This window comes from Heptranchias perlo, chromosome 19, assembly GCF_035084215.1.
Source record: "Heptranchias perlo isolate sHepPer1 chromosome 19, sHepPer1.hap1, whole genome shotgun sequence".
Classification (NCBI taxonomy): Eukaryota; Metazoa; Chordata; class Chondrichthyes; order Hexanchiformes; family Hexanchidae; genus Heptranchias; species Heptranchias perlo.
In genome coordinates, this window is record NC_090343.1 from 24897127 (window position 1) to 24913561 (window position 16435).

Here is a 16435-nt window from a genome sequence, read left to right on the forward strand (position 1 = left end):
AGGAATGGTTTATTTGCTGGTAATTTACCGCTGGAAAATAAACTTGTAATACTAGTCAGTGCAGGAACTGAATTTGAAAAATTGGAGCTGTTTTCGTTGGAACAGTGGAGATTATGAGGTGATTTGATTGAGGTGTTTAAGATTATAAAGAGATGGGGCAGAGTAGACAGAAACAGAAGCCTAGAAATTGGTTGGCTCTGGCCTGCAATCTCTGCGCTGGAATGGGTAGGCCCAAGGCACACCCAATATTGAGCCTAAGGCCTCATTGCCAGTGAAGTAGATTTCAATTTCGGGCCATTGCGTCGGTTGCTGGCAGCGGCCCTCTGTTAGATCTTGGAGAAGGGAGGGAAGCGACCGTGAGAGAGGGGCAAGTGATCGGAAGGGAGCAGAGTGACCAGGAGAAGGGGGTGTGAGGGGGACGAGAGGGGGCTGGCAACAGTCTTCGGCTCCACATTCAGGTAAGTATTTTTAAAAAACCTTTAAAAAATCAAACTGATCTGGGCCTTTTCTGACCACACATCCTGCCTATCGCCAGGTTTCACTGGCAGCTCCATCACTGGGCCCGTGGCCGTGATTGGGAGTAAACATCATGTCGGGCTCAGAATGACATCATCGGACCTCGACAATTAAATATTGATGTGACTCCCACCTTCCTACAGCGGGTGCCTTCCCTGTCACCGGAATTGGCTGTGTTAAATTGATGGCAGGCGCAAACTCATCGGGAACACTATGGGAAGTGCCCAATTATCACTTTAACCATCAACCCACCCCATTTCTGCCAGGTGGGCAGGCCTTTTTGTTTTTACAATAGATAAACTGTAGCTATATGTAATTTTAAAAATAAGTAATGCTGGCAGTGATTTAAAGATACTAATTTAGTCTTGTGGTTGTAAGGTTACCTCTGTAGTGACATCGTGGACATATATCCATGAAGAATTTTTCTGATCGTATTTCTAGTGAAATTTTCAACATGTCTTTTGAAAATAATCATATCCAGTGGTTCTGTTAATTGGCCACAAAATGGTTTAAGATGTTATCAAATTCTTCTTTGTGAATCCAAGTCATCTTTTATGTTAAACTGCCTGTTCTAGTTTCAGAACTTTTAAACCTTAAGTTTTGTGAGTGGTTTGCAGCATTGTTTAATCAAGTGTGGTGGAAACTAATCATTCTCCCTTTCTTCATTAGCTTGCCATGATATCACAGCAGATTTTGAGTTCATAATCGATGGATCCAGGTTTGTGGGAGGAATAAACTTCAAGAAGCTCATTGCCTTCCTGTATGACAGTGTTAATGTTTTTGACAAAATTGGCCCAGAAGGAATACAGGTAATGTTTGATGTCTGGATCCAATATTTTCTGATTTCTTCTGTTATTTTTTATGATCCTGCTCACAAGCATCTCAGAAATCACAATTACTTTTTCTGTATAAAGAACTTATATGAAAACTCTTTTTATAGCTTATTATAAAACAGGAAATTATTAGCTTATACTTTTGCTGTTTAAATAAAAAATAACTAAGCTGTTTATTTGCATTAATAATTGTTTTTTAAAATCATGCCTCCATGTTTCTGTACTGAAAATGATCAATAGAGAATATGTTTTTTCTAACATGCTGATTTCTTTTTCACAGGTGTCACTGAATCAGTTTAGTGGACACATGAGAAATGAAATTCAGTATGGCTCCTTTGAAAGTAAAGAGAGTTTACTGGGAGCAATCTATGACATACCTTACAGAGGAGCAAGCTCCGACACAGGTATAGACACTGCAGACGGGTTGTGATCGTAGGCCAATGACTTGTAATCATCTAAGTTACTGTTTTATGTTAAACACTTAATTGTAACATTTTGTTTGAAAGTTAGTCCTCTGGAATCAGTAAATCTAGAAACTTATATATTTTATTCAGAAACCAGATGAAAAATATTTGATAGGTGGGTTTATTTTGAGGATCCAACAGCTTCTGTATTCATTACACATTCTGTTAAGTGACCAGGATAGATTTGCCTCCACAATCACAAGGACTTACTCATGGAGCACAAACATGGCCCATCCTCCAAACCCTTCACCATGTACCTGTACATCTAAAGAAATAATTAACACTGTATCCACCATGCACTATAAATGGTCATTTTAATATATAAATAATAAATTATGCTTTGTGTGGTTTTATTGCAACTGTAGCCATTAGCACAACTTGAAATGTGTATGTGAGGCAGATATCCTCAGTAGGTAAGGGTCTATCCTCCAACCCTTTCGTTTAGAAAAGTATTTTATTTTTTCCCACACTTCAGTTGGGAACATGGAAACAGTGGTAGAAAATTTATCCTGTTTTGCTAGCCATGGCAGCTCTATCTCCTTAATCTAAATTCACTGCACTTCCTGCGTTATCTCTAAATACCCTTACTTCCCAAATAAGTATCAATATCCCTTGTAAACACTTCAGTTGACTTTGCATCTTTGGCCTTCTAAGGCAATGTGTTCCACATTCTTACAAACCTTTGGATGAAGGTGTTTCTCCAGCACTCGCTTTTAACTGGCTTAATTTAAATTCTAAGGTATCGTTGTAGCAGATGACACTGCTCTGCATCTGGCTTTCTGGTGACTCAGATCCTGTAAAGACTTTTCTGTGCAGTTTGTGGCAGGTAGTTGTGCCAGGGCCTGCAAATATGGTCGGTGGAATCTCGACAGGTGTTACCAGTCAGGTTATGCTGCCTGTTGATCACCTTGGCATGTCTCCATTCATGTATTCTGGTTGAAAACACAGCATACTGTCACTGGAGTACTTCTGAGGAAGCAACTAACGTTGCGGTTAGTCAGACATTCGCATACCATAGTGGTGCAATCAGATATGCTGTCCGAGTTTCCTTTGAGAACAGGAGCCTCTGCATGCACTGCCAAAGTGAGGTTTGTTCATCTCTGTCTCCATATGTGGATGTCTGGGTACTGGCAAGTGGGCAGGTAACCTGCCTGGCATCCCATCTTTGGTCCTCTTTTATTTACAAACAACTCAGATAGGGGGATTTTCATTGGGAAATCAATTGGTGCAAGTACTGGTGCTGGGGACAAAAAATTACAATACTTGCCAACTGGTAAAGAAGGAATAAAAGTTGAGAAATGGCTAAAACCTTCCAGATACTTAACATCGCCTAGCAACCCTGGCTGTCCATTTACATCTGAAAATTCTGCATGCCAGAACACCAAGAAATGATGTGCAGGATGTTCCTACCCATAAATTAATATTTAAATGAAGTACTCATCTGTTTGAGATGCGCTGTCCCTATGCTGGCATTCCACACCCATACAAAATTTCACATGGGACAAAGTGGGCAGATATTGAGGGTAATGGATCTCTGCCATTTTTCCCACATTAGCAACCTATATTAGACAGCCCCCTATGGGAAATCTATGCTTAACTTCACGTAGCTGTTAGTTAAATGGTTTTTAATATAGGACTTATTGATCACAAGCTGTTAAATTTTGTTTTGTAGTCAAGGATGGCAAAACATCTAATGATCTGTTCTACAAAGAAGAAACTGTGAGGAGGAAAGGTGTTCACAAAGTTTTGATCATAATCACTCGTGGGACTGTACTTGGTGAGATAAGCCAAACTGTACAACAGTTGGCACTGAAAGGTGATTATAGGCAACCACCACCCAATCAAATGAACTGTTACTAAATAAATCATTGTTAATGCTTAAAATATTTTCAGCATGGTATGATAAATTAAGGACTGAAGCAGTAGTTATAGGTGCATATTTGTAAAAGAGAATAACAGACAACCACAATTAAGGATCAGTGATAGCTTATTTGTGTAAAAAAACAGTTTGGAAGACAGGAGGAATGTAGGTGACATCAGAAGGATACTATTACTGTGGACTCATACTGGGTTTCTTTCACTAAATCTCAAACAACCAGCACAATAACAATGACATCCCTCTGTCTGCCGCTTTAAGAATGCCCTCTTGTTGACATATGAACTCATAGCGTACTAGCGGATCCCCTGTGACCTTGTTCATGAGGAGTCTGGAATCTGACGCGTGGTTTGATATTTAGCTGCTAACTTGGCCTGTCCCTTTAAGTCCACTGCTCAAGTGGGAAAATGGTCTGAGTAGGCAAATCCAAGTAATTATTGATGCTTGTAAACTGCGGAGATCATTCAAAGGTCAGCTGTTGGCAGCCTGCGCATTTCAGGCTCCAGGTTAATGACTGACTTTCTTTAGCTTCATCATCCATTTTTTGGATGAGATGTTAAGCCGAGACCCCAACTGCCCTCTCAGGTGGACGTAATAGATCCCATGGCACTATTTCGAAGAAGAGCAGAAGAGTTCTCTCCAGTGTCCTGGCCAATGTTTATCCCTCAACCAACATTACTAAAAAAAATAGATTATCTGGTCATTATCACATTGCTGTTTGTGGGACCTCGCTGTGTGCAAATTGGCTGCCGCGTTTCCTACATTATAACAGTGACTACACTTCAAAAGTAAGGCACTTTGGGACATCCTGAGGTCATGAAAGGTACTAAAAAATACAAGTTTTTTTTTCTTCTTTCTTATCATTAAAAATTGTTTTGCTTCTATAAAAGGTGTGCCATCTGGAGTATGATAGTTGCACATTAGATACAAAACTTATATAAAAAAGGAATATCAGACTTTGAAATAAAATATTAACGGTATTTATATCTAGTTTGCTAAATGTGACAAGTACTGTAATTTGTGCTATGGATAATATAGGTGGCATCATAGTGGGCACCAGATAATACCTGCATGCCAAAAGTTTTGTCATTGTGAACTTCTTCCAATTGTTGTCACACAGGCTTCTTTATCTTCGTTCTTGGGGTTGATGATGCTGATGAGGAGAAAATGAATGAAATTGCGAGCACACTTAGCAGCAGAACTGTTTTTTACATAGATGATTTCAATGATTTAAGCACCATTGGAAACAAATTCATTGCATCCATTTGTCAGACTGTGTCTACAAGTAAGTGTTTTACTTTCTCAAACTGTATTTATTTCCCTTCCAGGCAATACAAAACTTCAGAGTGTTTCAGGAAACTGAACTTCATCAATGAAATAATAACTGTGATTACATAATACTGATCATCTGACGGCCAACTGCAGCTTTGGTTGGCACATCCATATGAACTGCTGTCTATTTAGTCAGATGAGATTGACTTTTGCAACTTAGCACTCCTGGTGCAGGACTTCCCATTGAAGAGGTTAGAGTGCCACTTGGCAGCCCATACGATTGTCCACCTGTTAAAAACGTGTGGGCTGCGAGTTGAGTGCACTGAAGTCTACACCTGAATTTGTAATGCGAAATCTCATGGACTGAAGCTCTGCACTGAGAATGTTAAATCATATACTTAGTCTCCTAGGTTCTTCAAAATTGTCAACTTAAAAGCACAATCTATAAATAATGACCAGGTAACTTGCACAATGTTTAAAGGGCTTGTATTATTTTTTACTTGCTGCATTTCTATTACTTTGAGTTGCTAATTTTTGCCCCCTAAATAAGATAAAAGCTATTCATTAACAGATTGACCAATAAATCTGAATGTTTATTGAAAGATATGTGTAATAACTGAAACAGTTCTCCAATTGCCTACTGCTTTCAGTTGGTATTGTTCTACCTTTGATTCAGATGATTGTGGGTTCAGCTGCAGGACTTCACCATATAACTTGGGGAGATACTTAGTGTAGTATTGAGGGAGTACAGCATTGTGGTAGGTGCCATTCTTCTAATGGGATGTTAAACTGTCTGCTTGTTCTAGTGGATGCTAACGATCCCATGGCGTTAATCAAAGAAGAGCAGGGAGTTCTCCCGATAACCTGGCCATTTTCTGCTCCCTCAACAAACAACACCAAAAACATATTGGCTCAGAATTCGCTGTAGCGCCCACCGTTAGTTAGACTTGCCCTTGCCCGGTTAATCTCCATGATATTTTGCGCCGCAAGTTGCTGGAAGTGCGAGATGGAAAATATTTCCAACAACAGTTAATACCTGAAGGAATGAGACTCCACACTTGTAATGGTTAATTTTCAGAGCCAGAGACATTGACTGGCAGTATCTAACACTAAACACGTTGTTAGACTTGAAATGACATGACTTAACTTTCTGTGGCGAGTTTAGTTCGTATTTAATGTGCAAATACAGCAACTTCACGCTGTTCAATGCATTTGAATGATGAGGCAGACAGCGAGATCCCGTTTTCGTGAAGCTAACAGCATCTCGGACAGCAGCTTTTGGATTTTCACGTTTAACCGTGATTCTGCCCTCACCTGAAGTTGCTGTGCGATTTGGGCATAAATAACGGGGAGCGCCATTAGCCTCACCGATATTTTGACAGCAAATTCTGGGACAATAACTGGTGTTTGTGGGACCTGGCTGTGTATAAAATTACTGAGTTGGCCATAACAGTCACTGCACTTAGTTGTATGTGAAGCATTTTGGGATATTTTTGAGTGACATGTTACATAAATGCAACAACATTTTCTTCCAGAGATTAGTAATTTATGATTAATTGACTTCTCATTGCTTGTTTTCAGCTTGTCCCTTGACAAATATTAGAGGCACTGTTGTACCAGGTATGAAGTGAATTGCTTAGCAAAAGTATAATTTATTTTGATTCAGTTATATCAATTGTACAAAAAGCAAAAATTCTAACATTCTTGAAATAATACTGATAAAATGGGAACTAAAACGCTGATGGCTTCAGTATTTTTTTTAACTAAAACCGGTTTTGTTTGTCAGCAAATCACATTTATAGTTTGATGTATCTCTTATAGGAATTAACATGATGGAGGCATTTGGCTTAGTAGACAAAGAGTATTCAGAACTTGAAGGAGTTTCTATGGAGTCTGACATTTTTACAGGTTCACCATCATATAGTATTTTTGAAAATGCTCAGCTTACACGTGCTACCAGGTATGTATGAGCTTCCGACCTCATATCCTCCCATACCCTGGGCACCACTACAATCAGAAACTATTAGCTGGTATTGATTTGAAATTGCTTATTGCCATATTGCATTGTGTTTGTACAATACACCAATGTCATGACGATATCAAGCTTCACGTTGCTAGAATCGAGAAACAGTCTTTACTATTTGTAAAGAACTTTAGGCAGTTAGTGTATAGCAAAGTTTGCTGTTCTCAATCCTTTGATAGAATTCCTTGAACACACAATGAATCTACATTATACTCCAGCTTATGAATATCCATTGCTGGCCAAACTTAGGATACCAGCTCTGATGCTTGAATGTTTAAATATTCCCAGCAAGCAAAGCTAAGTAGGCTGAAACTTTCTACAGTGCACAAACAAACACCTCCATGAGAATATTAGGAAATGCTGAAAGGGAAAAAAAATTAATTTAGAAAAAAGAATGCTTCAAAATGTTTGAAAGAACTCCTCAGCACTGTAAATAATTAAATCAGTAGCAATCACAATACAGCCCAGGGTCATTTAGGTGACCTGTACTTCTTGTACCTCCTCCATTCACTGCATGCCTGGCTGCAATTGCCAGAAAGTGTTTGGCCTCCTTGGAACTGCCCACTTGATTGAATTTCATCAGATCACTGTGGAGTGCAGAGGCACACCTAGGTTGTACCACTTCATGTTACGGCATTCCTGAGTGTGGGTTTCCAGCAGGACGGGGCATTGTTGGGAAGTGGACTTGACAAACATTAATTAGGCAACTACCGCCCCCCCTCTTTCCCCCCCCCCCCCATTTATCAGTTAAAATACAACTGTTTAAAAAAAAATAAGATTTCAAGAATATATATTTTAGAATTTTTTTTTGAATTGATGTATTTTTTTGTCTAGGAATATCCACCCCACAGGACTACCTCCAGAGCACACTATTACACTGTTGTTCCGATTACTGCCCAATACTCCTAAAGAACCATATGCAATTTGGCAGATTGTGGATGAAGATTTTCAGCCTCTTGTTGGAGTGGTGCTTGACCGTAAGGCTTTAGAACTCAAATTAGATCAAACGGGTGGTTTTTTAAAAAATTGAACTTCCAGCGGGGAGCCACGTTTTCGGCTGCTGGGAGTGTATAATGGGAACTCACGGGCGCATGAATTGGAACGATACAGAAAAAAGTAGCATGGCCCAAATTCGCAATATGCCCTTCCAGCGGATAGGGCTCACAGCTGGGAGTACAATTTTGTAAAATAACCCACTCAAAAATATTGAAGGATACCAGTTAATGCTTACTTTATGTTTAAAGTAGCATAGTTCTAATTTATACTATCCCATTCAACTTTCAGATAGCCAACAAACTCTGAACTACTTCAATCTTGACTATAAGAATGAATTTCAGGGAGTTACTTTTAACCAACCTGAAGTTAAAAGGATTTTCTTTGGAAGTTTCCATAAGGTACATATATTATTTTTAGAACCTGATTAGATCTCAATAGTGCAGTAACTTTTGTTTGCTGATTTTTGTGTATGAATGAAAGTAAAACTTTGATGTTTTAATTATATATAAATTTTTACAGTGCTTTCCATGCAATTATATCATATAGGAGAGTTGCTCAATTCAAAGAATAAAACTTGAAATCAAAATAAGATATTATGGAGCAAACATGTAACATTTTTATATAACAATCCTTTGACTGCTCGGGGAGAGGGCATTAACCCATTTCAAATAGTGCATTAAAATAGTGGACAGAGAAAACTCACACACAAATGTGTTCTGTGTGCATTTGTCAACCTCACATCTTTAGTAACCCAGCAACAATGAAAGTAATGTGAGGAATAAGGGAAAAAAAATATTGTACCAAAAGGACAAATGGTTAACAAGTGGACTAAGATAAATATGAAAACAAGGTAACGGAGATAAAGGAAGTGGTTAGGAGAGGTAAAATAGAAAATGAGGTTAGGAAAACAGGGAATATTAAAAGATATGTCAAACAGATAACGAAGCGGTGGGGTCGTTGAAAGATTCCAAAGGTGACATGACATCAGGTGACCAAGGAATAGCAAATATACTAAATTAATAATTCTGCCCTGTATTTAGGGAGACCATAGTCAGTTTCCCCACCATGAATTTGTGGAGGGAGGGAGGCACACAAGTTGAGTCTGAGGATGTTAAAGGAAGACAAAGCACCAGGCCTGGATGGACTTCATACAAGAGTGCATAAAGAAGTGGCCAGTGAAATCAGTCACTTCCTTACCACTATCATTAGGAAATCATTAGATATGGGAGTAGTGCCCAAGAATTGGAAAGCAGCTAAAATAACACTAAGAATAACCCAGGAAACTACGGGCAAGTGAGCCTAATATCTGTTGTGGATAAAGTATTAGAAGCCATTCAGTAAGAGGAGATAATGAAACATCTAAATAGATATGATCTAGTAAGAGGAAGTCATTATGGATTAATGGGATATAGGTCTTGCCTAACTATCTTATGGAAGTTTGAAGAAATGATGTGCCTAGAACTGAAATTCTGTGGATATGGTATATTTAGAAATCAGCAAGACTTTTGATACCTTGCCTTTAGCCTACAAGTTAGGAAAACATGTAACAGGAGGCAAGCTTCTGAGACAGATTGAAAATTGACTAAACCAGAGAAAGCAGAGGATGGCTGGTAATGGAGCTGTGTCTGCACAGCAAGGAATCACTATCACTACTAGAGTACCACAGAGATCAGTACTGAGGGCTGTAGCTGTTTGAATCTGGAAAAGAAATAAAGCTGTCTAAGTTTGCAGATGACACAAAATTGGGAGAGGGGGGAGTTCACACAATAGGGAAGAGGCAAACCAATACAAACAAATCTGGATAGGTTTGAAAGGTGGGCTGCTGAATGGCAAATGGCATTTACTGTGGACAAATACAAGGTAACGAGACTAGGGAAGAGAAATAAACAATGGGAATATAAACTAAATAGATCTAGGCAGAAGTACACAACACAGGAGAGGAATGTATTGGTGGATAGTTTACTGAAATGCAGTGTGCAGCAGTAGTAAGGAAAGCTAACCCGATCTTGGGATGCACCACCAGAGGGATAGTACATAAATCCCAGGAGGTGATAATGAGTCTGTACAAGGCACTGATATGGCCACTCCTCCAGTACTGATCACCGTACTACAGCAAGGCTATCCAGGCATTGAAGGACTGAAGGTTACGTAGAATGCAGCAACCAAACTGATATGTAGTTGAAGGCATCCTTACTTTGAGGAGAGCTTGAAGAGTCTGGGATTGTTTACTGTGTGCAAGAGAAGGCTTAGAGGAGATAGTCAAGATTCTAGAGGAATAGATAAATTAAATCCTGATAATATGTTCATGATTGCCACAAGCTCTAGAACCAAGGACATGGACACGTGCTTGGAAGAAGGAAGGTGCACAGGCAGTTTAGATTTAACCACTTGGTGAACCAGAGAGGCAGCAGAGGCAAATTGTGTGGAAAAAAATAGGGATAGATATTTGAGAAAGTGAACAATTGAAAGATATTTAATCTTTGGGATCTGTACAGGACCAGTCTTGTACTTTCCTTCGTTCCTTTGCAATACGTTAGATATTCTTGCATCTTTTGTATGGACTCATAAGATATTTCTTCATTGTCCTTCACCATATTAAGAATAAAATATTAATTACAAGTAATACTAAACCAAATCTGATCTTTCCTGGTCTCTTTAGGTTCATATAGCAGTGAGTAGGACAAATGTCAAGCTTTATGTAGACTGCAAGGAGATTGGAGAGAAGTTCATTAATGTTGTTGGGAAAATCTCCACAGAAGGATTTGAGATGCTCGGGAAACTGGTAAAAACTGGAGGCCCCAGCAGTGGTTCAGCACCAGTAAGTGATTAAGGATCAGGTTATTCATTTCTTTGATATGTTTTGTTTTGTTGATATTTTTGATTCTGTTTATTCGTTTGTTTAGTTTCAGTTACAGGCATTTGAAATGGTTTGCAATACTTCCTGGGCTGACATGGACAGGTGTTGTGATCTACCTGCACTGGTGAGTTAGAGTCAAATGCAAAATTGAGGCCTTAAATTTAAGCATGGGATCCTAGCACATAAACACTTAACAAGTTTAGCTGAAATTCCTTTCTCCACTGTACTCATGGAGGAGTTGTTATGTAGGGAAACATGGCTAGCAGTTACCCGCAGCATGGTCCCACAAAAAGCAAATGACTGGTTGGATGTTGGTTGAGGCAAAAATGTTGATCAGACACTGGAAAAACTGCCTGCTTTTTAATACTGCCATGGAATCCTTTGCGTGTAGTAGAACAGGGCCTCTGTTCAACATCTCGTCCAAAAGGTGGCACCTTCAATGATGTAGCACTCTTTCAGTACTGGACTGGAGTGTCAGCCTGGATTATGTGCTTAGGTTGTGGGGCTTGGACCCACAACCTTCTGACTGAAGCAAGAGTGCTACTGATGGAGCCAAACTGTGTCATTGGTATTTGACATGTACAATTGGCCCTGATGGGTAAGACACAATTAGAAAGTGGCCTTGCAGAGTCACAAATCTTTTATAGTTGTCTCTAGCTCAATTTAATTCTTTTTTTTAACCTAGCCAGACCAATAATATCCATGAAGATTTAATTAAATCACTCATACATTTCTTTATATTTCACTGGAGATAAAGCCCTTTACACAATTTACACTTGTCTACTATAGCGGAAATAAAATGAGTGTACTAATAAAGACCAACCTGGTGATAACATATGAAAAAAACTAAGTTTATATAGATTGGTGGATCTCTCATATTATTGCTCACTGTAAGTGAGGTGATATAAGGACAAAAGTGTTATACTATATAATGCACAATGTATTATTCTGCTGCTAGGACAGAACTGCATTGCTTCAAAAGCACAAAGTATCATTGTTGTTAAGTAAACACAGGCTTAGGTCAATCAGAGTTTATTTATTGTTTGCTGAGAGGAATGTGCAGATCAGAATGTGTTTGTAAATGTCAGGTCAAAAAAAGCTTCCTGATATTTTTGCATCTGCAACTATGTGTGATGTCTGGAGTGTGATGTATATATGCCAGATAGAAGACGTATATCTAAAATGGATAGAAAATTATATTGAAGTAAATTCACTAAAGAAGATTAATAGCAACTCCATTACAATATCATTCTCAACACCAGTGATTGTTTGTTTGTTTGTTTGTTTTCTATTTTGGGATCTGCCTGTCTCTGTTCTACATGTGCTCCATAAATTGTACTAATTGAAGTATTTTCCTGGTTTTAGAGAGATGAAGTGAAGTGTCCTCCTCGTTTCCATGCTTGCACTTGTTCATCAGCTGTCAAAGGACAACCAGGACCTTCAGGACCACCAGTGAGTTGATCATCTTTTATCACACAATAAACAGCGTAGAGTGACCATAATGCTATTGATAAAATAGAGATAAGAAATGTTGCAGTGGCGAGAGAATGAAATCAAAATACCTGACCGATATAATTAAACAACATAATGGATAAAAGAATTCTTATCTCTCTGGGAAAGATGATAAGATATGCGATTATGGGAACAGGCTGAAACTGCAGACTGCAGGCCTGGCGTGAGATTTTAAATATATTAATTATTCAGGAACAGCTTAAATCCTTCAGGCTCCATATAGAAGTTTCTATATCTAGATCAATCAGTTGAGATCTTTCAGAGTAAAAGGGATCTAAATTCGATACCATCTGATAACGGGAGAAAAAAAATCGGCACGCTGAACTTAGAAGAGAGAGGCTCAAGGACTATACTAAATTCATCTTCGGGCCTCATTGGAATAAATCTGGCGGGTTGCGGGTGCTAATCAAGGGCCCTGACACAGCTAGTCTGTCCAGGCCTTCAAATTTTGGCCAGGGGGAAGCAAATGGGAGGGGAGGGGGCAAGGTGCTTGTGGGATCTTGATGTGCACGTCTAGCTCCATATTAAGGTAAGTTTCTTCCGTGGCCTCCATTGGTCCCTTCAACGACCACTGGTTAAACTACAGCAGAGCCTGAAAAATGAGTTGCAATTTGCAGTGCCTCTCAATCAATTTCCTGAAAATGGGTGCAGGACCCTCCTTTCAATATTGAAATGAGGTCTGCACTCAATTCAGGTGGGTGCCAGGGCCACCTAGAAATAGGCCCTGACAAATTTAGCCGCAGCCCGAACGCACGCTTAAATGAAGCATGGACTGTCGCTCTGCTAAATTCGTCATTGTTGTGCTTGTTTTACGCCTATAGAATGAGCACAGTGATGTTGAATTTAGGCCCCAAACTATATCAGATGAGAAGTTAAATTAAGAATCAACTTGTCTGCTGAAGTGGACATAAAAGAGTGTGTAGCACTATTTGAGGAAATGCAGGGGCTTCTCCCAGTGTCCTGGCCAACCTTTTTCCCTTAGCCAACACCACCAATATAGGTTATCTGGTCATTCATTTGCTTGACCTTGCTGTGCACAAATTGACATCTGGGTTTGCATACATAACAACAGTGACTGCATTTTAAAAGTAACCCATTGTTTGTAAAGTGCTTTGAGGATGTGCTATATAAATGCAAATTCATTTTTTTTATTTCTCATTGAAATAGCCATTTGTTTGCATCAGGAATTTCTGGCTAATATCTAAATTGTTTTCCTACAGTGTGAATTTTCTTAAAACCTTTATTGTCAATTGCTTTAAGTCCATTCATGAGAAAGTCAGAGATAGTGGTGTTCATTGCACTCAGAAACTTATATACTTGTGAGATGGAATGCAGAATATACTGCCTAAGGTGGTATTCTAGTCGGTATCTCTTATAAATATTCTGCTTACTTTTGAGGGGGAATAGAGAACTTTTTTACATAAAAGTTTTGAGAGCACCTGTCAGACTTTAGACCTCACACTTGAAAGTGTCAAATGAATATAAAAATTTCATGCTGATGTCAATTGAAGGTTAATTTCTGTTGGGCAGAAAGTTTGCAGAGTGACTGGAACAAAAGAATTGCGAGGACCTACAGTAACGTTCCCTCGATAATAACAACTAGCCATGTAATTGACCTCAATCTATTTAGACCACTTCCCCACAACTGTTTCCAGACTATCTGTGAACAATGCTGTGAGATCCGTTAGTTTAGGTTATTAATCGTATCAAAATATTTCTCAGTCAGAAGATATATTAGGTCATTTATTCTTTATTCTTTGGTCCTGTGGGATAATATTATGTAAACACTTACCGCGTTTATCTGAAATTCCTCTTATTTCAGTGGAGTCGTTAACCTGTTTAAAATAAATGAGTCAACATCGCTGCCAGAATAGGAATGTCAAATGGATGCTTTAAGTATTCATACATCCACATCTCACAGCATAATTTCAGGACCTTTTACCTTATCTTTAATAGAACGCATTCCGGCAGTATCACAATTTAATCTGGGCATATTACAGTCAACCTTTATTGAAGCAAGTACTGTAATGATAAGGTTGCAGTTTTGAAAATATATGATTAACTTGAGAGCACCTGAACCTGAGTCCTGTCATCAAACCCATCTTCAATTAAGATGCTCCATGCTTTGTCCAACTTTCTGAGAAGAGTTTGAGTGCATTCATTCATCCCTTACTTTAAAAAAAATTCAAATACATTAAAAAAATTACTATGAATTAAATCTCTTACACCTGCACTTTTTAACCAAATCTATAGGGTCCTCCTGGTTTAAGAGGTGCCCAGGGTGAACGTGGGGAGCCTGGACCTCAGGTGAGTGTATGAACATGTTATACAATGATGATCTACTTTATTCCAAACTTGAGTTTTAATAATGGACCCACAAGCAGTTGTTTATCCAGAACTGATTCAACTTTCAGAAATTCCTTCAGTCCTAGCATGAGATTTGTTTCCTAGGGTCAAGAAGGTCCAATTGGTAATACAGGGCCTATGGGACTAGAGGGTCAACCTGGATCTCTGGGACCAAGAGGACTAAGTGTACGAGGACCTGCAGTATGTATGCCATATTCATAAATGCAAAACAAACACGAAAAAATTATATTAACATTCATAAAAATAATTTTTGAAGTATTTTGCCTCATTTGTTGGCAGTGTTTAGAGGATAAAACATGATTAACATATTGAAGAAAAATATGAATAGTTTACCAATGTCCTTACTTTTCATTCATTTGAAAAGGGTCCTCCTGGTGAAAAAGGACACATAGGTGAGCCTGGACAAAGGGGCAACCAGGTAAAGATTGAAATAGAAACATACTTTCTGCTAACTTTTTCAATTAATTACTTGACAGTAGAACCATTTTTACTTTAGACTAATGTGAAGCTAAGAAAAATATTGACCCTAAAATTTTGAAAAATTGGATCTTCCAAAAAAGAAAGTTTTCTAATAATTAAATCTATTAGTTTCTAAAAAAAATAGTCCATTTAGCATCTTATGAAGAGAAAGAAATTTTAAAGATGGAGGTGGGGTGGGGGGAGGGGTGCAGAGCAAGAGTTGGGTAACAAGTGACTGGAGACTTACTTATCCAATGCATCTGAGTAATGGGATCTCCTGCACCTGTCCTGCCCCACTTTGGAAACATAGCATAGAGGAGAGATAATTCCGTTCTGATGTAGTTTGATTTGCAAATTTCAGGACAGATTATTGCAACCTGAATTTTAAAGTGTTTTCTCTTGAGTTGAGCTGTAATTTTCTTTTTCCCTTTGCCTCTGGTTGCATAGCTGTTGCCAAGCAGCTGTTGTACAAAGTCTTGCTCACCCATCACCCTGTCCTCACTGACCTTCCCCGGCTCCAAATGCACTGAATTCAAAATCATCGTCCTCTTTTATAAATTTTTCCACCGTCTCACACCATCTTAGCTCTGCAACCTCCCCAGCCCCATGTCCCAGCTTGCACCTTATGGTCCTCCAACTCCAGCCTCCTGTTTAATTCACCAGTCCGGTGTTCTTTATTTGGCGGCAGAGCTTACAGCCATCTAGGTCCTATCCTCTGGAGCTCCCACAAAACCTTGCTTTCTGTTCTCTCATCTAACTTTTCTACTGTTACTTGTTCTGTTTCTCTCCTGCATGAACGTTGTATTACATTAAAGGTATTGTGCAAATACAAGTTGTCTTCATTGCCAGGGTTTGTACTGGGTTACAAAGTCACATCTAGAGGTGGCCAAGCTAGATCTAGATTGCTAACATTTATTGGAGAAATGAAACTGATTGACTCAATCAATTTATTGAAATTTATATCTTCAGCATTTTAACAGCCATGTTAACTTTATTTAAAATGAACCACTTACTGCCCTATTAAATAGCAGAGGTTTTTTTTTATTCATTCATGGGATGTGGGCATCACTGGCAAGGCCAGCATTTATTGCCCTTCCAGTGGTGGTAGTGAGTCACCTTCTTGAACTGAGTGGCTTGCTAGACCCATTTCGGAGGGCAGTTAAGAATCAACCACATTGCTGAGTCACATACAGCCAGACTGGGTAAGGATGGCAGGTTTCCAATGGGTTTTTACAACAATCTGGTAGTTTCCTGGTCACC

At 38.9% G+C, this 16435-nt stretch overlaps 1 protein-coding gene across 2 annotated transcripts in view; it reads left to right on the forward strand.

Annotated features, from left to right (window-relative positions):
- Window positions 1-16435, forward strand: part of LOC137335248 (collagen alpha-1(XIV) chain-like) — a 118709-nt gene that overhangs the window by 84707 nt on the left and 17567 nt on the right. For both annotated transcript variants that reach the window (XM_068000517.1, XM_068000516.1), the window contains exons 26-39: window positions 1186-1325; window positions 1630-1753; window positions 3486-3629; window positions 4810-4974; window positions 6543-6581; window positions 6783-6921; window positions 7819-7961; window positions 8269-8378; window positions 10640-10798; window positions 10884-10961; window positions 12203-12289; window positions 14603-14656; window positions 14801-14896; window positions 15081-15134. In XM_068000517.1, the coding sequence (XP_067856618.1) occupies window positions 1186-1325; window positions 1630-1753; window positions 3486-3629; window positions 4810-4974; window positions 6543-6581; window positions 6783-6921; window positions 7819-7961; window positions 8269-8378; window positions 10640-10798; window positions 10884-10961; window positions 12203-12289; window positions 14603-14656; window positions 14801-14896; window positions 15081-15134 (1532 nt within the window). The remainder of the gene's footprint in view (window positions 1-1185; window positions 1326-1629; window positions 1754-3485; window positions 3630-4809; window positions 4975-6542; window positions 6582-6782; window positions 6922-7818; window positions 7962-8268; window positions 8379-10639; window positions 10799-10883; window positions 10962-12202; window positions 12290-14602; window positions 14657-14800; window positions 14897-15080; window positions 15135-16435) is intronic.